Source organism: Lytechinus variegatus, chromosome 2 (genome assembly GCF_018143015.1).
Source record: "Lytechinus variegatus isolate NC3 chromosome 2, Lvar_3.0, whole genome shotgun sequence".
Lineage (NCBI taxonomy): Eukaryota > Metazoa > Echinodermata > Echinoidea > Temnopleuroida > Toxopneustidae > Lytechinus > Lytechinus variegatus.
In genome coordinates, this window is record NC_054741.1 from 39348435 (window position 1) to 39370791 (window position 22357).

Genomic DNA, 22357 nt, shown 5'->3' on the forward strand with positions numbered 1-22357 from the left:
ATAATGAAATAAAATGAAATAATGGTATTATACAAAGTGCGAATGAAAAGTTTTGAGTCTGTGTGAAGACCAAATTTGGTCCATTATATCTGTCACATATCTTAATCCTACCTACCAAATTTCTTGGTCATAGCATTATTTAGTCTTATTTTACAGGTTCATAGATCAAATGTCTCATGAAAAATTGGTTGGTAACCAGGGATGCTTTCACTGTTTAAACTGCTCTTAGGCATCAGGCTGATAGTGATGAATCTAAGTCTCATCGATAGACACATTGGTCTGAATACACAAAGGTGTTTTTTATTAAACCATCAATTGAACTCATGGTTTATGCAGATTTCCTGTATAAATTAGGCTTATTTACCACATATATTAAACAATGTCCAATGCTGATGCGCGCTCTTTTAACAGTGCCCAAAATTAACGTCTGTTGCCATGGTTAAGTACGCTATTTTATTCATGAGTCCACTCTTCTAACAGTGGACTCATGAATAAAATAGCATACTATTACTTAACCATGACAACAGGCATCAATTTGGGGCACTGTTAAAAGAGCGCACATCAGCATTGGACATTTTTTAATATATGCGGTAAATAAGTAAATAAGCGTAATTTATACAGGAAATCTGCATATAAACCATGGGTTCAACCGAGGGTTTTAGAAATCACCTTTATGAATTCAGGCCAATACGTTCCAAGAAACTGGATGGGTTAGTCCAAAAGAGTCCTTTCATGCCATTCTGCATCTCACGTGCATGCTTCTGTTCAAGAGTCAAAAGATGTACCAATCTTGCATTACCTTTGACATTATCTCTGTTTACATGATCTGGGGCCCGTTGCAGAAAGAGTCGCGTTTAAACACAAGTAAAAAAATCAATCGCAAGTCCCAAATGCGCACTGTTGATTGGTTGAAAATCAAGTTACGTATGATTTTTAGAGTTGCGATTTATTGCAACTCTCTCTGCAACTGGCTCCTGCTCTCTCCTCTGAGATGTCCAACCTCTGGCAAATTGTGACCATGTCAAGACAGAGATCATTCTTCTCTGGAGTTGTGTCTGTTGACAGCCTCCTTGACGTTGGTTCATCTTCAACACCGTCTTTGTCACATTTGAACTCATTTACCCATCGTTTCACTATGGCATACAAAGGGGTATATTCACTTAATGTGTCCCTTTCAGCCATATGTATCTCAGCTGGTGCAATGCCTTTCAGCTGCTGATACCTGATGAAAGCTTGATACTCAACTTTGTCCGTTTTTCATGAGACCCTGATGCAGAAATTTTAGGCATCTGTAAAGCAAGACTAAATATTGCTTTGAACAAGAAATTTTATAAGTAGGGTTAAGAGATGTCACGCTTTTATGGATTAAATTTGGTCTACCTATCTTAATTCTCTCTTTGTTAATGTTAGGATCAAACTTTTCAGCTGCCCCTCATATAACTTCAATGATACTTGCATTATACTGCTCATTACAGTGATAACAATAATTATACCACTTCATAAGTTTGGTGAACATTCTATGGTGGAACAGTTATGACACAAGAAAACTGGCATTTTGGTATTTTGAAAACACCAATTTGGCAAGATATCTACACTAGCCACTCTCCAACAGGTGTTTGGTGATGGCAGCAAGAAGTTCCTTAAATGATGAGATAAGTAAAATTGGGTAATAATTGAATGCCTTGACCACCTGTCTAGTGGATAACTTTACACACTATATTGTCATTTGATTTGATATCTTAAACAATCAAAGAGCTCAGTAAATATGTAAAAGCAATTTGTTGTAAGCCTTTACCTATCATTTAAACATTCAAAGAATACCCTACCATGCCATACCTGAACAAGGTAACACTTCATTTCTTAGCACAAGGAAACAATACAATATTTTTTGTAGCTCAGAAGGAATATTAATCAGCCTTTCCTCTCTGTTTATACTCCTCTATGAGTTGTCGCTTTAATGTGTCTGTGATAAAAGATTTAAGCTTCAACCTCATCTTCTCCCTCAGCTCACCATCTTCATTTAACCTTCTGGTCATCTTCATGAAATCATCTTCAGGGTAATCTTCAAGGATATCCTTGAACTGTCCATTCAGCTCTTCATGCTGCTTCTCATCCAGACCTCTCAAAACATCTGCAACTACCTCATGCTTACCCTTATACCGCCATCTTGCATATGCACCACCAAGGGCACCCCCTACAGATGGAAAAAGAGCACCAGTTTTACTTCAATTTCGAATTCATATCTAATGAGGTACATTTCAAACAGGTCTAACGAGTTACATGTAGGCACAAATAAGCACCTTTAATAATAAAGTGCATTATTAAAGTGACCAAAATCCTAGACACTCTTTTGGGGACAATATATCTGATTCCTTTTTACGTTCATCCACATGACTGCAGTGTTCTGTGAAAACTTAGCCAGATGTCACATATGTGTACACACAGTATATGACAAGAATGAGATGTTTCCTCACTAATGGTGACCTGCTTATCCTATGTGTTAGCTTGAGTTGGATTTACAAATTCAGGAGAAACAATATTATGGTGAAGTCAGCAGTATCTTTTGAACAGATGTATTACAGTGTTAAGAAATGAACATCACTGAAGCAGCAGATTCAGAATAGATAAAGACGATGAACTTAAAGACAGCCTCTTCCACAAGACAAAGTATCAAGTTTGAGAATAACTGCAGGAAACAGCTAACCATGGTTATATCTCTGGTAGCATCAAAACTATCCTGAAAGCAGTATTGCCAATGAGAATGTGAGAAGACTTTTTGACAGATGGGCGATTTGGTTTTAACATCAATCCACGACCTGCATCCTCATCTGCTCATTAAAGAATCCTCTGAGACTGTCCATCACCAGCCCTCTCATAGAGGCACTCTCTGTCACAAGCCTGCTCAGTTTATCAAAATCCTGTGCTTCCATGCCCTCAAAAGAGGCACGGAAATGATTGTAAAGTGAATCACGCTGATCCTGGTTGAAAGTGAGAAGGATCTCAGGGACTGATTTGAACTTTCCCTTTGTCATCCATGCTCCAAATGCACCTCCAACAGCACCACCTGCGAGCAATGGACAGACAGGTTTAGGGTTAGTAGAAATGAAAATACAAATGGTATTATATCATGCATGAATGACAGGTTTAGTAATTGGGATACTACACAGAACACAAAAGAATAACAAATCAGTACTTCAAAGTCAAATGTATGACAAGCAAATGAACAGAAGAAAGAGTGATTACAGGAGGAACAGTGTTAAAAATGTAAGATTTCACAATAAAAAATAACGTAATTAAATAATGAAACTGAAAGTCCAATATTTCAAAACGGGAGATAAAGGGGAGGGGAAAGATGGGTCTGCAAATAATAAAAAGGGCACAGAAACAGACATTTATAGCACTTGACATCTAGCAAATAATATGAATGTATCCACTGAAAAACAAACTGCAGACTAAATTAAAAGAAAAAGAAGGGAAATAAATGGTTATTAAACAAATTGACATTCTGACATTGAACACTTGCTCATGCAGTAAGGTCTTATGACTTCACAATTCACATCTCTCCTATTAGGGTTTGAATGACATCAACCAATATATAAACAGATTTTAGAAGAAAAAGAAAAGCACTACACATAAAATATTTCAAAAGTTTCATCATTAACTTCTGATTATCATTTCCATTCTACTAATACACATTTAGCTTTTTTAAAATTCAGTTGCTGTCTTGCTGGTAACCATTTAGTTCATCAGTGGCAATTTTATGTTAGTTTTATCTTGTTTATCTGTTCATATAATTATATCTTAGTGTATCCATGGCAAATCACCATTTATAAACTATACAATAAATGACTACCCTCACCAGTCACCATGCTCTTCACACAGGCGCGGATCCCCCCCCCCCTTTTGAGAAGCAAAGCAAAATTACAAATTTGTAATGCAAAAATGCCACGAAAATTATGCTAATTTATTCATGAAATCAATTTCTCATGCATTTTATGGTTTTATAATAAAAAATAATAATAATAAAGAGTATTTCTATTGTTTATGTGCTCAAGGCACTGTGAAAGGACATAAGAGAAAAATTACATGGAGCAGGAAGGAAAAAGGATAAAAGAAGCATATTCATGACAATAAAAGAAAACTACATGTACTGGAAGGCAAATTTAAACAAATTAAAAAAAATTGTTACTGACTTTACTTCAGCCATGTATAACATCAAATTTAACCAAATAGCCCCTGAACCGCCCGAGACCGCCCTTCCTGTTACACACTGAACCGCCCTTATCCACCCGTACGTTTTATATGCGCTATTGTAAATGATTTACCATGCTAATATTACGTGTGCATACTGTATAGGTTGGCTGCTATATACATGTATATAGATCTGCGTAGAAAAGTGTATGCTCCTATTGAGTATAATAGAGAAAAACCGACTGACATGCATGGGTGTGTAGCAAGTTCCAGACTGTTGCGCAGTCGATCTCAGCAATGATGGGTGCGTCCACATCTCGGAAAACCACTTACTCTGTCGAAGAGTTTTGATGAAGAGTTCATCAAAACATTGGATATCACACAGAGTGACATCGAAATCGATGGACGATTCAGATTTTAGCTGGAATTAATTTTTGACATTTTTTATCCCAGATTTGGCGAAAATTTTAGTTTTATTTTCATTCTCTCAGTAATACTTATATTTTTTTGAAGGCATGGGACTTGGGCGGCTGAAACCTAAACTTTTGCTTTTATTTCTCAAAGGTCAATATTCATACATCTGATTGAACTTTGCCATGTACCATTTTATTCAACAGGTACTACGCTACAAAATAAATATAACTTGTAATGAACAAAAGTAAATTCCTAAAAAACTGTTTCAATTTGTTTGGAACAATGCCTACTAATTACCAGTTTTATTGTTTCCTCTAGAGATTGCCTTTATGGGTATAATCTGTAGATGCTATAGGGTTAATGACTGTTGTCAATATGAATAAAAATACACACTTCATGAATTTTAGCCGAAAACACATTTGTATTGATTTTGGACATTAAATCACATCCTGTTTGAGTGATTTTGAGTCAGACATACACTTACGATGTACAACATGCAACTTACATAATGTTGCATGTTTTCATATCCACATACCTGGTCATCACAAATTTGGTCTAAAATAAGTTGCCCGAGACTTGAAAGTAAAAAGTCAGTAAGCAACGCGGTAAACAAAATGTGTTATCATGCAAAATTAAATGTGAAGGGGGTGGGGCCATTAAGTATTAGGATTCAAATCATAAATTTGAGAATTAACTTTATTTCAGCATTTTTTAATAAGCATCTTTCTTATCCCAAATGATATTTTATATTCTACCACAGACCTAAATGATTCATCCTATTGGACTTCTTTGTTATCTGAGATGTAAACTTTTGTAGCCCTTTTAAATATCCATAAATTAACATGATTGAAATTTGCATTAAAAATATACAATAGAAAGATTTAAAAAAATGTTTGCTCATAGAATATTTCTGAAGACATGTACAGCATTGTTTCACCAAAATAATGCAAATCTTTAAATGTTATTAAATCGTTATTCCTCGTCTGCTTTTGTTAAAAAAATTCAGTGTTTTGTATGTCTGATTTTTCTTTATCTGTTCAAATCATATCATATTCAGCCAGGAGTACCCCTTTAAACAAAATATTGTATGAACCTACCAACTGCTAGTCCCATAGGTCCTCCACACATTCCACCTATAACAGCACCAGCACCTGCCATAGCTCCTCCCTTCAATGTCTCTTTCACTGTCACCTAGTAGTACAAACAATAATTGGACATCAATTATTTGAAGAATAATTCCAGATCAATCATTTGATAAAAGAATCATTTGAATACAAGCTGCTGAAATAATAAAAAAAAATATGTGCCAAATGGCTATGGAAGAAAATTTGTAATTGCTGAGTAATGAGAAAAATAAGCATGGAATTCCATCAAATGTCAAGTATTTTTCCAAGCAATATTAACACACTGTCCCACATATGCTTTTCTGTGTTTGTCAGAATTATCGGTTTTGTGATAAGATTTCATGATATTGATTTCACAAAGATAAATTTACATTAATCTACCAGATCTAGATTTATGATTAAATGTATAAAGTGAAAATTACCTTGATCTTAAAGACTTCTCATGACCTAATGGCTTGCTGCAACAACATTTTCATATAATTTTTGGTTTCACATTGTCTTTCTTAACCCCATACTATTTGCTTAGCCGGTTTGAAGATTTTCTTGCAAAAGTTATGAACATTGATAACTTAACCAAATATTTTTCCCAATATATTTGATTACCAATTTTTTACTGCGTTAATTTTCATAGACTGACAAAAATATGGCTGATGAAAAGTAATACATTTGTGAATTATAATTTTCATACATTTTAGTATTTATCAACTACTTTTTTATGTTATTGATTTCTGACAATCACCTTTGCATCGTTACTAAGTCATGAACTAGTGCGCCACATAATCATATGGAAGGAGCTTTAATTCTTTCAAAAAGTTCTTCCAAAAGAAAGCAAAAATCAGTGCTGGCAAAAATAGTCATTTTGGTTGCCAGCCAAACTAAACCTAGAAGAAGAAGCTACTATTCATGACTTCCCACCACCTGTTCTGTGATTGGTTAAAAATTAATACCAGTTCTGGTAACGATCTCAAAATGAGTTCGAAGAGAATCCAATAAAATGACCACCCAAGTATTTGTATGTATGAATAAAAAATCTTGAAAAAAAGGGCGTAATTGCTGAGAAATTAGCAAAATAAGAATAGAAATCCATAAAATGTTGGGCATTTTTCCAAACAATATTAATACACTGTCCCACATATGCCTTTTTGTGTTTGTGATCATCAGCATTATCAGTTTTCAGCTAAGATTTCATGACTTCACAATGATGAGTTGATTTCAATGTACTGGATCTGGATCTATGATAATATGGTGGTAATTAACCTTAATTTTAAAGGCTTTCTCTGTAATATTCATAAAATTGTTTGCTGCAATTACTTTCCTTTAACATTGAAATGCTTAGCCCACTTTTCTGTGGCCTGGTTTGGTTTCATACTGCAGCTCTTGGCACCGCAATATGCTGGCTAACCCTGTTTTTCAGCAGGGCCAGATAGTAACGTACTAACCCCCTTTCATAAAACATAGTGTGAAACTGAATTGGGCTAAGCTTAACCCCGGGAAAGTAGTGGGGCTACCACCCCCTTCTTTAGCCCCACCTATTTCCCGGAGTTAAGAGAAATTTGTGCAGTGTGAAAAGCATATTAAAGACCCAGACCAGACCCAAGAGTTAAAGGGATACTCCGGGCTGAAAAAATGTTTATATCTAAATAAATAGAGTAAAATTCACAGAGCAAAATGCTGAAAGTTTCATCAAAATCGGATAACAAATAGTGAAATTATATTGTGATAGTGATTTTTTACCTGATTGCTAAGAAAGCATGAATGCTTGTAAGCAAGCAACCAGAGGACCGACGGCTTAAGGTCCTCTCCGAAAGACCTGGTACAGAGGATTAATACCTTACCAAAGGGCACTAGCGCACCAAATGGGACTCGAACTCGGGTGACCGGAATACAAATCCCCCGCTCTACCGACTGAGCTATCGCGCCTATTGAATTTTTCAGTTTAGCAATATATTGTGAAAATAGTTACATGCACGTCATCATGAATATTCATTTGGTGGGCTGATGTCACATCCCCACTTAACTTTTTCTGATGTTATTACATGAAATCATAATTGTTTCATTTTTTCATACATGTATGTGTGTGAATAATGTGTCGCCTTTATAATGAAATAAGTTGCAGTCAACGAATATCTAATGCACTAAATCAGTTGTCCATTAAATTTTTTATGTTCTTGGTAGATAAAATGTGAATAAACATGATTTCATATCATAAAATACAAAAGAACAAGTGGGGATATGAAATCATCAATTTGCTCATTGAATATTCATGATGACATGCCTAGAATTGTTTCACCGGAATAATGCAAATTTGAAAATGCCATAACTTTGTTATCCCTCATCCGAATTTGATCAAATTTTCAGTGTTTTCAGTGTTTTGTTTGTCTGATTTTTCTCAATCTGTTTAAATATATTTTTTTCAGCCCGGAGCGTCCCTTTAAAGTTAAATTGACAATCATAGACCAATTGAAAGCTTATAAACTACTAAACACAGCAATGCAAGCTTTATGCATTTTCACCACTTACCAGTTAAGTTTTCTTCTGAATAGCTCCAATTATAGGGCTTCAAAAAAGGCTTTCCCATGCATTTGACAGGGCTCAAGACCATGGAGTCATGTTCATGTTGTGCTTTTCAGATTATGCATTTCCGTTCCATCACATTGCATATCTTTTGAACTTTTTTGAACTATTGTTCATTACCATCATTCTATTATTTTATTCTTTTCTTAATGACTCAAAATTTAATTGATGTAAACGTTTTGTTTCTTATAAATAGTAACAAAATATGTCTTTGTATTTGATATTGTAATTTATATTATTTTATTTATTTTTTTTTTTGCTGTCACATCCTTGCCGAAGAATGGCTACCAACTGAGTGCAGGCTTTTGTAAAAATACTATTTCTTAAATAAATCTATCAAAACCTCATGTAAACTCAAATCCGCCAAAAGAAGAACAAAAAGGAAAGGGATGGGTGGAAGTAGGAAGAGGAAAATAAAGCCGTGCAGGGAAAAGATAGGAAAAGGGAAAAGTAGAAAAATGGACAGAGAAATAGAGTCTAGAAACCAAGAGAGAGAGAGAGAGAGAAGGAAATGCTGAGTAATTACTAGTGTTTTCATTAGTATAAACCTATTTTATTGGCTTGTATGAATTACCTTCATATTTTCTTCCTCAGCTAAAATTGCCAAAAGTCTGACAAGTTCTTCTGCTGAAATCGGCATTGTGTTTTCCAAGAGGATAAAATGCTTGCAATCTGATCAGTCTAAATGAATCCTTGCAACCTCAAGATCCTAGATGAAGACATTAAAATAGTGGAAAGGGATGACATAAAAGAATGTGTTACAACATTCAAATTCACAGGAAGGGATAGTTCAGCCAAACATCAAGTTGCAATTTTAGTTTTTTTTTTAAGAAAATGAGAGAAACCTACTGCAAATAAATATTTGTGAAAATCTGTTACAGTTAAATATTGATTTTCAAAATCATAATTTCATAATGTCACTGGTAAGCAGATCCCCATGTCAGCTAAATCGAAAGCTTCACCGGCTTCAGTCTCTGTTTTATCGGTTGTTTCGCTGGTCTATACCTAAAACCTAGTCCTAGACTCTCCTTCAAAAATAAAAAAAAGTTCTTTTAAAACTAAAGTTTGAAATAAAACTCCTCCAAACAGACAGATTTCAGCTGTCTACATCACTTCATATTTCCATACCATTAACAAGTTAATTTCTATTCTGGGGCATTCCATAAAATGATCAACCTTTTTGTGTATCCGACCCCCATTTTTCTTAAGTCTTACTTCACATCATACACGGTTACACTTCGTAATTCCGAAGCTTCGTAATTCCGAAGGTTCTTTATTCCGAAGGTTCGTATTTCCGAAACACGTAAATTGCCTATACCTCGATGTTCGTTAATCCGAAAACGAAAAAGGGTTCGTTAATCCGAACATTTGTGGCGTTATTCCGACGGTTCGTTATTCCGAAGGTTCGATAATCCGAAAACGAAATAAGGTTCGTTGTTCCGAAGGTTCGATAATCCGAAAACGAAATAAGGTTCGTTGTTCCGAAGGTTCGTTAATCCGAAAACGAAATAAGGTTCGTTGTTCCGAAGGTTCGTTAATCCGAAAACAAAATAAGGTTCGTTTTTCCGAAGGTTCGTTAATCCGAAAACGAAATAAGGTTCGTTAATCCGAAAACAAAATAAGGTTCGTTAATCCGAAAAATGAAAACCGGGAAAGCAGAGGCAAGGGGAGGGGGCGGGGGACACTGTTGCCGTTCAATTGTTGAGGATGGGAAGGCAAGGGCGGCCGAACGAATTTTCGTTTGGGGGTAAAGCCAAAAAATGAAACTCATACGTCAAAATGGACACTTTGGTGATATTTTCCCCTTAAGATTATCATCTGCTTGAAGTCATTGTGTTTGATAGTGATTAAGTAGAGAAAAACCTTTTTTGAAGTGATTTCTTATTATGGCAAAACGTATATTTAGGCTTTATTTTTCGGGAGAGAGTGTAATGAGCGAGCGGCTTGGTAAAATAAATTCAAAGGTGAAGTTGTAAAACGTTTTGGGGGGTCAATTATTCTTAAAATGGCATAATTGCGAGGTTTTGCGAGCGTGAATCACAAGCTAAAACTTTAGGGTATTTCAATAAAAAATGAAAATAAGTTTTTAAAAATCCGAGCAGATTTCTGCTGTCATTAAAAAGATGTGCATCTAACTAAAAAATTAACACGAGTGCAAAACGCAGCTTAAACATACTGACCAGAAAAGGAACCTGTTAAAGAAAGCATTTAGTGACCTCTTTAGGATGCATATTTCACCAATCGAATGAGAGTGCGAAGCGCAAGCTGAAAATTTGCAATATTCCAGCCTGAAAACTTAACTTGTATACTTTAAAAAGAGTATTTTATTTCGAAAAAACACGAAAAACCGCATATTTATTTTTGAAAAAGGAACTTTCCCATTTTGGAAAATATTCATTTCCCAGTTTTTTTATTTCATTTTGGGGGTGCAAGTGCCCCCTGCCTCCCTCCCGGCGGATCCAACTTTCGTCAAATAGGGGGGGGGGCAATATTTTTTTCAACCACATTTTCCTCGATCGGCAGCTTAAAGATGATTTTTGTTTGTTTCTTTGAAAGGGTAGTCCTAACAGTCAATAATTAGCTTTATACTTATAAACAAAATAAATATGTAATAACATGATAAACCCTTTTTTAATAATGCGAGCGCGAGCTATATATTTTTTTTAATATGATGGGCAATATGTTTGTGATCTTCAAAACGAAATGCCTATGTAACTAACTTTAGATAATAACTGCGAGCAAGGTCGCAAACAGAAATTTTAAATATATAAGCTCTGACCTGATCTAAAGGGGACATTTAAAGAATATTTTGCAGTTAGCCATGAAGACGATGCGTGTTTCAACCAGTGGCGGCGGAATATATTTTCCTTGGGGGGGGGCAAATCCAAAATAAGGGGACCAATAGGGGCAATTTGGTGCAAACGTATATTTTCACCATGAGATCATCATCTGTGTAAAGAGGTTGTGTGTTTTGTAGTAATTGAATTGAGCAAAAAAAATTAAGTGATCACTGATTGATAAATTATATATTTACGTTTCATTTCTGTGTAGCGAGCAAGCGGGGGTTTTTTTTGGGGGGGGGAAGAAATCAAATCTGAAGATGTAAAATTCGCCTTTTTGGTCAATTACAAGGGCATCCTTGTGAGATGTTGCGAGCGAATCACGTGCTCAAACTTTTGGAAATTTCATGTAGGCCTAGAATGATAATAATGATATAGATATAGGGAAGCCACTTCAGTTCTGAAAACTGTTCTCCCAGCTATTATTTTTTTAACAAGAATGCTTAGAATGTCCAGTTTTCAGGTTGGAAATCGGAAAATTTTGGCTCACGTTTCTCGCTCGCATCAAGTATTGTTTATTGAGGAACTCATTCTATTCCTGGTTACAAAAAAATATAAAATGTCCAGTTTTCAGGTGGAATATCACAAATTTTAAGCTTGCGGTTCGCGCTCTCGTGAGATAAATATTCTATTCATGAGTCACTAAATGCAGTCCTTAAAAGATTACTTAGGTCACTATATAAACAAATTACAGCTCGCCCTCGAGTTAATTCTTTAGAAAGATACACATCTTTCTCACGATTAAAAAAAAACTGCTCAGAATGTTTAAGTTCACGTCTTGTTACATGAAATGTCTATTAGTTTGAGCTTGCGATTCGCGCTTTCAACATCTCACAAGGATCATTATTATAGTATTATTTTTTATTACCAGCAGAAGCTGTTATTAAAAATGACATCCCCTCCAATACAAATCCTATTATCTAGAGGTTACTCGCACGCGACCAACACACTTGATCCCCTGCATCTTTAAACCATTTGCTTAGGCAGCAATTGCTCAGATAAAATCGAAATTAGCCTATGCTTGATCAGGGCGCCTATTCTTAATGAAATACATGCTTTTGGCCACAACACATGCATGTATCATCGATCGTCATTGCATAATATCGTGTAATCTTGTAATGACAACACCGTTTTTGTTACCAAAATGAATAATTTTTCATTTTCGGAAATACGAACCTTATTTCGTTTTCGGATTAACGAACCTTATTTCGTTTTCGGATTAACGAACCTTATTTCGTTTTCGGATTAACGAACCTTATTTCGTTTTCGGATTGACGAACCTTCGGAATTACGAACCTCATTTTGTTTTCGGATTAACGAACCTTCGGAATTACGAACCTTATTTCGTTTTCGGATTAACGAACCTTATTTCGTTTTCGGATTGACGAATCTTCGGAATTACGAACCTTATTTCGTTTTCGGATTGACGAACCTTCGGAATTACGAACCTTCGGAAATACGAAGCTTCGGAATTACGAAGCTTCGGAATTACGAATGTATGCGTCATACACTGACCAAGTCATGGTCCTTTGATAACATTACAGACTGTCAAAAGAACAACAAATCAGAGACAGAAAAATTTATTAAGCCAGGGGAGGTATTCTGAAAACGATATCTATTATATTACCTCATTGACAATGAGATAGGACGCTAAAATCATTGCAAATCAGTATTCTGAAAATCTTCTTAATGCGTTGTCATGTACATGTGCCATATTTGTCAGCGCATGGGGGCGCTTTTGCGTATTAAAAAGAAGTGTTAAGGTAACTTTACAAATTTTGTCTCTATTTTTGTCTCTTTTCTGTTTTGTATTGTTGATGAAGTTGTTGTGATAGTAAATTTTGTCTCTATTTTCGTCTCTTTTCTGTTTTGTATTGTTGATGAAGTTGTTGTGATAGTCGTACCAGGAAGGGTGTTCTCTTATACCCCTTACATAAACCCAATTATGCGGCTAATAGCAGCATAATTTGGTCGTAAAATTGGAGGAGGACCAGAGTTATCCGCATTATTTTGATGCTGCTATTATCCGCATAATAGCAGCATCGGGACAAGATTTTGAGTTTATGAACGCATTTCCAAATAATGCGGATAATTGCCATGGTGCGGTCACCCTTTTCCAACACAACCGCATCGGAGGGGGCGTGTCCAGTTGTCATGACGATTATCCGCCTTTTTCAGGACGGGCACTCGTAAAAATAATGCGGCTTATTTTCAGAGTTTGTGAACTCAATTTTTATTGAATTATCCGCATTATTCTTAGGCGGCTAATTGGAGGATGGGTTTATGAAAAGGGTATTAAGCTCCCCTCCCTGATATGACAGCGTTCTTATCTTTGTAAGGACTGCCCTTTTCTTATCTTCAACACGCCTTTATTGTATACCCTTTTCATAAGCCTATCCTCCAATTAGCCGCCTAAGAGTAATGCGGATAATTCAATAAAAATTGCGTTCATAAACTCCGAAAATACGCCGCATTATTTTTACGAGCGCCCGTCCTGAAAAAGGCGGATAATCGCCATGACAACTGGACACGCCCCCTCCGATGCGGTTGTGTTGGAAAAGGGTAACCTTGTGACCGCACCATGGCAATTATCCGCATTATTTGGAAATGCGTTCATAAACTCAAAATCTTATCCCGATGCCGCTATTATGCGGATAATAGCAGCATCAGAGTAATGCGGATAACTCTTGTCCTCCTCCAATTTTACGACCAAATTATGCTGCTATTAGCCGCCTAATTCATTTTAATTGGGTTTATGAAAGGGGTAGTAGATATTACCAATCAAAATGCCCTTTATATTGGCAGTTTAACCAATAGAAGTGTTCCTTATGTCAAGAGATTATCATGGGCACTGCATAACACTAGTTTATTGCACATTGCATGACAGTGAAATAGGCACTTTTAATACGCAATGACTGATTTTTTTCATTTCTTGACACATGCAAAAAAATAAAGAAAGTAAAGGTGAATACATATGATTGAGTGTTATGTGCCACGATCGAATGATGTGACGGAGTCTAGGCTAAATCACGATCCCTTTTTCATGTCGACACTATCGATGTCGGGATTAATTTTTAAGCGACATGTCGACATGGATTTTTGTTCCCGACAACAGCACTATTAACGAAAGAGAGTAAATAAAGAAAGAACGAAATAAAGAATGAACAAAAGAAAAATTTTTTAAAACAACAAAGTTAATAAGAGGGCATAAAAATGTCAGAAAGCGGGAATTTAAAAAAAGAATGAAAGAACGAACGAACGGAAAGAGAAAGAAAGAACAAAATAAGAAAATAAAAAGGAAAAAAATGAATAAAAGATAGAAAACAAAGAAAAAGAAGAAATAAAAAAGATTTAGAAATTAAGGGAAGGAAGAAAGAAAAAAGGGAAAAAGAAATTGAAGAAAAAGAAAAGGAAAAATAAAAATAAAGATAAAAGAATTTTATTCATTTTCCACATATTAAGTAAAAAAAAACATACACATACATGTAGATAATTACAAAACAAGTATAGTTACAATATCATTAAATAAAAAAGACATAGAAAATCAAAATGTGGAGGGGATTGACAAAGGCCTCATTGATCTATCAATCTCTATCCCAATTAAAAAAAATGGAATACATAAATTACATATGAGAAAAATATACTTGACCTCAAAAACCCAAAGCAAAAGACTGTAGTAGAAGAATAAAGGGGAGTGAGAGGCAAATACCTAACTACCTTAAGGAGTGATAAGAAAAAATTCATATTTACCTTTGACAGACAGGAGTGTGGGGAAATGTTTGAGTTTATTTGATAAAGAATTCCAAAGTAGTGTACATCTTGAAAATGTGTATTTGAAATTTGGAATAAAGAGATCAATAGTTTATCTGATTAGACGACCGGTAAGTGATTTATTCTGTACAAAACATTTATTAAGAAAGTTTGGCAAGAGATCATTGTAATAAGAATACAGCAGTTTGTTGAATATTAATTTGACCTATAGTGAGTATTTTATATTTGGTGAAAAATGGAGCTGTATGTGTACGAGGGATAGAGTTTGTGATAATTCTTATTGCACATTTTTGAAGCATTCTTAATCTACTCAGATGGCAATCAGAACAATTTCCCCACACAATATTGCAATAGTTAAAATGAGGTAAAATCATTGTATAATACAGATTAAGAAGAATATTCAAAGGTAATAGTCTGTTCATGACACCTAGTGTTTTTGCTACTTTACAAGACACACTATTAATATGTTCTTTCCAAGACTGAATGAAAGAAAAAAAAAGATAAAGAAAAGGGAAGAAATACAAATAAAAAGATTACAAAAGATAAAGTAAATAAAGAAAGAAAAAGGCAAAAAGACAAGTAAGGTGCCTCTGGCAGTCTCACCTGCATTCCTCGATTCAATATAGCAGCAGTGCTGACTTTGAAAATGACTATGAAATAATTATTCACAAAAAACACCATTCCTATAATATGCCTACTACATTCATTGACCCTAAATGATATTTTGATCTTGATCAAGTGACCTACGACTTGTGCAAGATGAGCAATGATACTAGATACAGGATTACTCCTATTTCAACATTTCATTAACTCAACCTTATATCCATAAACTTTCAAAGTTATGATGGCAATTCAAAAATTACCTACAACATGGCCAAAGTTCATCAACCTTAAATGACCTTCGAACTTGGTCACTCGCACAGGATGTTCAGTGATACTTGATTACTCTTATGTCCAAGTTTGGTGAACTAGATCCATAAACTTTTGCGATGGTAATTCAACAACAAGTGGAATGCCTCTGGCCGTCTCACCTGCATCACGCGATTCAACATAGCAGCATTGCTGACTTTGAAAACTACTACAACTCGCACAAAATGTTCAGTGATACTTGGTTACTCTTATTTCCACGTTTTATGAACTAGACCAATACACTTACAGAGACAGGATGGTAATTCAACAAATACCCCCAATGTGGCCAAAGTCCATTGACCTCACATGACCTTTGACCTTGATCATGTGACCTGAAACTTGCACAGGATATTCAGTGATACTTGATTACTCTTATGTCCAAGTTTCAAAAGACAGATCAATAAACTTGCAAAGTTATGATGGTGATTCAACAGATACCATGATTATGGCAAAAATTTATTGACCTTTGACCTTGGTCATGTGACCTGAAACTTGCACAGGATGTTCAGTGATACTTGATTACTATTATGTCCAAGTTTCATGAATCAGATCCAAAAAGTTTAAAGTTTTGATTGTAATTCAACAGATACCCCAAAATCGGCCAAAGTTCATTGACCCTAAATGACCTTTGACCTTAGTCATGTGACGTGAAACTCATGCAAGATGTTTGGGGATACTTGATTGACCTTATGTCCAAGTTAAATGAACTAGGTCCATATATTTTCTAAGTTATGATGAAATTTCAAAAACTTAACCTCAGGTTAAGATTTTGATGTTGATTCCCCCAACATGGTCTAAGTTCATTGACCCTAAATGACCTTTGACCTTGGTCATGTGACATGAAACTCTACTGGATGTTCAGTAATACTTGATTAACCTTATGGCCAAGTTTCATGAACTAGGTCCATATACTTTCTAAGTTATGTCATTTCAAAAACTTAACCTTAGGTTAAGATTTGATGTTGACGCCGCTGCCGCTGTCGGAAAAGTGGCGCCTATAGTCTCACTCTGCTATGCAGGTGAGACTAAAACGATCACACTTAAGATCGCCAACACAGATAGGCACACGTCGGACAGTGTATATCATTATTGCTGGAATAAAGACCTGACGGAAGTGCCCAAATCTCTGCTTATTTCTCAGCAATTACACAATTTCTTCCAGAATCCTTTGGGCAAGTTTCATGAACATGGCACATATTTTTTTATTCATACAGACACTTGGGTGGTCATTATCTTGGATTCTGTAAAAAGTAATTTTGAGATCATTACCACAACTGGCATTATAATATCTTTAAATATACCCTCTTGCTCAACATTCTGCAGGACATGGTCTCTTGGTACTGGGTTGAATGTCAATGCCAATACAAAAAACATTCTATGGGTACAATAATGTGGAGCGTTGTGGCCCAGTGAATTAGTCTCTGGACTTTGAAACAGAGGGTCGTGGGTTTGAATCCCAGCCATGGCGTAATTTCCTTCGGCAAGAAATTTATCCACATTGTGCTGCACTCAACCCAGGTGAATGGGTACCTGCCAAGCTACAGCTGGGGTAATAATATCAAAGTCCTTTGGAAGTGCATAGAGGCATCATAATTGTGATATGCGCAATAAAGAACTGTGTATTAGTATTATCATTATTACAATTGCCTCTGTTTTAGTGTTAGGTCAGTGTCGTTTTCAAGTAGTTTTTTGATAATTGGGAAAAATATTCTCTGAACACCTGTGCCAGCCAAATTGTGTCATCTACTGATTCATAGACACAGTTTGATCATGATGTAACATTAAGAAAAAAGAGTAATTGACATCAGATGAGGGCTTTATTGCTACAAACAAGTTTTCAGCAATCAAAATTGCATAAAAGGTGTACTGGCTATCTGTTATGCTACCAGAATAATCTGAAGAATTGGACACATCACAGTCATCACTGTCAGTCTACACTGTCAAAATTGAAACCATGAGGTCATAATTAACAATAGATTGATTTCTCTCTGAAGTAGTTTGTGCTTTTCCTTTTGAAACTTTTGCAGCTTCTAAATTTTTGAAACTTTTGCAGCTTCTAAATTTTATTGAAGGTGTAACCCACTATATATTTTATCTTTCCTCATTTTCTTGAACCTCTTGCTGCAGAACGATGAATCTCCAGTCTGTCACCATAGGCGGCCTTACTCACTGAGCTAGCAGGATAACAATTATCTTCTTCTTCTTTCCTTGGTTGGCAACCAGTCAGGATTGACTATTTTTGTCACAGCTTTTGTTCATTTTCAATAGATTATTTTTTTTTTTCATTTCCATTCCTTTTTTTTCTTCTCTCCCTTTTTCTTTTTCCTTCCTTTTCTTTTTCTTTTTTTCCCTTCTTTTTCCTTTTCTTTTCTTGTTATTTTTCTTTTCTTCTTTTTCCCTCTTATTTTTTCTTTTTCTATTCTTTTCTCTTTTTTTCTTTTTATTTCTCTTTTTTTTTCTTTTGTATGCGTTCTGTTTCTTGCAGCACGTGTGATTTTCTTCTGCTACAGTAAGCTGCAACAGAGAAAACAAAAGTAAACTGGATTTGGCCTAATAAAACTTCAGGTTTCGGGACACCACAAACTAAAGTATGGGATGAAAGTGCAAAAAACAAACAAAAACAAAACTAAACAAACCAACAAATAAACAACGAAACTTCTCTCTTAATCCTTATCTCTTTTCTGTCCTCCCCTGACAAATCACCAAATTAAAGAACTTGGATAATTAGCAAAGGGTAAGAAAGGGGAAAATATTATATCGACAGATATTGGGACTAGTCTACTCTCCAAGAGTATTGGGTATTTATTTTTCTGACTAAATAAACTGATGCCATTGGGAATTACAGTTTACACACACTTGACACACACTCGAAATTTTAGTTTTATCTTATCAATAAACTTGTTAACTTTGGTATAAGTCACAAAATTTTAGTTTATCTTATCGATAAACTTGTTAACTTTGGTATAAGTCACAAAATTGTCAATTGGATTCGTTCATTTTTGTGTCAAAGAAAACAAAGAGTAAATATAGGTCAGATTACATCTGATTGGTCATGCTGTCATGGAGGTATACCCCAGGGGACAAAACTTGGCCCCCTCCTCTTTATTATTATGTTGTCTGATTTGAATCTGAATTTTCCCCTAGTCAAATATGTAGATGATACTACTATCTATGATGTGTGTAACGTTAGGAACCAAGACACACAAAAGAGTGCGTTAGATGAATTGGTATTATGGTCGAATAAGAATGACATGCATATAAACTCAAAGAAAACTAAAGAAATGGTGATTAACTTTACTAAGATGGATTTGACACACGCATTAACCATTGATGGCGTAATGCTAGATCGTGTAAGTGAAACAAAGTTGTTAGGATTATGGATAAATGATCGGTTGAAGTGGGATACCCATACTGATGCAATTTATTCCAAAGCTGCAAGACGACTATTCCTCCTGGTTCAGTTACGCAGAGCCGGCCTTTCTAGTAATGAATTATGTATGTATTACAAAGCCTGTATACGTTCTGTTCTCGAGTATGCCTGCCAAGTATTTCATGGGGGGTTAACAAACGAACAGTCGCAATTACTGGAATCTGTACAAAAACGAGCAATACGTATAATCAACCCACAATTATCGTACACTGAGGCACTCAAAGAATTAAACTTAGAATTGTTATCTGACCGTAGGAAAATCATGTGTGAAAAGCTATTCCTCCAATCACAAAATTCAGATCATATCTTGAATAACCTCCTTCCATCAAAGAAAGAGTATAAGTATGATTTTAGGAACAAAAAACAATTTCCCTTGCCAATGTGTAAAACAAAGAGGTACAAACAGAGTTTTATCCCCTGGTGTCTGTACAATCTTCAATAGCAAGAATAGTCTCTCGCGCTTTAGAAAATGAGTTTGTTTAATACTCTGTTGAAAGGATCAAGCACTCTCTCGATGTCATACATTTAATACATTTTTATATCTAAATATTGCGTTGGATTCGCTATAGTGTTGAGTCTGTATACTTGAAAGTGATGCAATGTACAATATCTCCCAGGTTCATTCTCTATGTTTCCATTTCCTCCTCTTCTCTCTCTCTCATCTATTTTTATTTATTTTTTTTTATTCCTTTCCTCATTCCTTCTCCTTTTTGACCCCTTACCCCTTTTCGTACTCCCTCCTCCTCTTTGCATTTTTTTTCTTTCTTCTGCTTCTCTTCATATTCACCATGTTTTTCTTCTTCATTTTCTTCCTTTTTATTTCCTTCCTCTTATTCCTCATTACTTTTCCCCCAATTCTTTCTCCTTCCCATCCGAATTATCTATTAACTATCCTAATTTATTCTGAATGATCTGGTTTGACCATTATTAGGAATTGCAGTTCAGGTTGTTAACCCCCCCCACACACACACACCCTCTTTCATGTGAATATTTTGTCAGCTTTGAATTGATATTCTTGTTTTCATTCCCTGCTTATTCTTCATATTCCATTTTCCTTCTTATACTGATTATTTCCTGTTTGTTTTTGGTATTAATGTACAGTGTATATTGTTACAAATTTCTCACTGGTTTTTAAATATTTATTTGATATGTAATTGTGAATTTAATTGTACTTCTTTGAATTGTCAATAATCCAACTGTCATGGTTGCAATGAATGAATAAATAAATAAATTAAATTAGTTTACTCCAACGATGTTGTAGGACGAAGCCTGTTCATCGATCAAAGTAGAAATGTCTATTGCTGCTCTCCTTCAGACAAAATTAGATGTGCTACTTATGTTGGCATGGAGGGGTGGCAGGGGTATCGTAGACAGTGAAAAATTCCATGAAAACACACAAGAAACGAAAATTACTCAAAGTCATAGGCAATCTTCTCCCGATGCTTATCCAGTCTATAAAAGCAATCACTGAACAAGGAGTAACTACATCTTCTGGGAGACTGTTCCACACATCTATCACTCGGTTAGCAAAGAAAAACTTACGTGCATCAAGACGCGAATATCTCTTCTCTAGCTTTAAGGAATGACCACGTGTTTTACCACCACGTCTCAGATAGAAAAGCTCAGAACTTGAATCATAGTAACCATGCAGATATTTGTACACGTCAATCATGTCACCTCTTTTACGTCGGTGACTGAGTGATGGCAATTTCAGGAGGCGAAGACATTCAGAGTATGATAGGTGCTTAATAACTGGGATCAATTTAGTAGCTCTACGTTGGACACTATCTAACCGCCTCTCCTCACCCAGCTTATACGGTGACCACGCAGCCTGGCCATAAGATAGGGCGAATAATACCCTTAAGCAAAAGCTTAATAGAGGTCTTATCCAAATGTACAAAAGTTCTTCTTATAATACCAAGCAGTCTATTAGACTTTGACACCACTTTAGAAATGTGCTCCTTGAAAGAAAGACGCGAGTCTACCTGAAGTGAACTCCTAAATCTCTCTCACTCTCACATTCACATAGAACAAACGATTGTGAACCTTTGGTCATATGAAACTCAGAGTCAGAACTACTTCTTCCAATCTTCAAAACAGTACATTTATCTGGGTGAAAACGTAGTTGCCACTTCTCAGCCCAGGCCTCAAGCTCAGTCAAATCATCTTGCAATTTACCGGTGGCCCCTGGAACATCAGAACGTCAAATTTTGATGGAATAAAACCATATTTTGGTATGTATCCAACTTTTCCTTCTTAAATCTCTTGGATGTTGTTAGATAATTCTTGATAAACCTCCATATTTTTTTTCTTCAAATTTTAATGGAGGGGATATGCCTACGGAAGTCTTGCCCCCTTCATCGTCACCCCTCCTCACTCATAGTAGTAATACCTAACTTGTTTAGCAGGTTTAGTGTTACTGTTAGTCATAACAATCAACAACATGCTTCCAAGTTTAACTTCATCTTAAGTTCTGGACCCGGGCTTCTGCTTTGCTGCAGAGGCCAGAGCCTTTAAAAACTGATAGATACGCACCTGGTGAGCGTGTGTCATGTGTGCAGTGTGGATCTACTGCATCTACTGTCCTGAAGATCTACGTTAGGATAGTCGACAATGCCAATTAATGGTGGCAACTTCTCTGAAGTTGATCAATTCAATTGTGCCAATTGTCAACTATGATGAGGGCGATAAAAAAGGCACAAATTAACGGGTTTTAAAGTTGTAACGTCACGCCGCCGTCAAATAATGGTGCTGGATTGTGAGGATCAAACTATACGACACGATCGAGCGCGAGCCACGTATGCGTAAGCTCCGATCCCGGCGCGCGGCCGAAATCCCTGGCTAGAAATTTGTTGTCAGCGCAGCTGCAAATATCGGGCCTGTTCGTACTACTGCGACGCGGCGCCTATGGCCTAGCTAGCTTAGCTAGCGCTCGGTACGCTGACATGGCTAGTTTTGTTGACGTGGAGTACCGACCTTCAAGCTTTGATATCCGCGTTTAGTTGAAATTAGTTCCGGGTCATAACATACAAACATAGTACAAACATAACACAAAACATCGGGACAAAACAGAGCAAACTCTGGCGTTAGATATCAAAACGCAA

At 35.8% G+C, this 22357-nt stretch overlaps 1 protein-coding gene across 2 annotated transcripts; it reads right to left on the bottom strand.

Moving 5' to 3' along the window:
- Positions 1-1595: 1595 nt before the first annotated feature.
- Positions 1596-22313, bottom strand: LOC121408081 (protein C19orf12 homolog). Of its 2 annotated transcripts, none has more exons than XM_041599414.1 (4): positions 21789-22262; positions 8878-9012; positions 5703-5796; positions 1596-2194 (listed from the first exon to the last, which is right to left on the bottom strand). In XM_041599414.1, exons 2-4 carry the CDS (start codon positions 8941-8943, stop codon positions 1908-1910), a joined length of 447 nt encoding a protein of 148 aa, XP_041455348.1. In that variant the 5' UTR covers positions 8944-9012; positions 21789-22262; the 3' UTR covers positions 1596-1907. The 2 variants fall into 2 exon arrangements, with proteins under 2 accessions (XP_041455348.1, XP_041455349.1); XM_041599415.1 differs by lacking the exon at positions 1596-2194 and adding an exon at positions 2201-3064 and having other exon boundaries at positions 21789-22313.
- Positions 22314-22357: the final 44 nt, after the last annotated feature.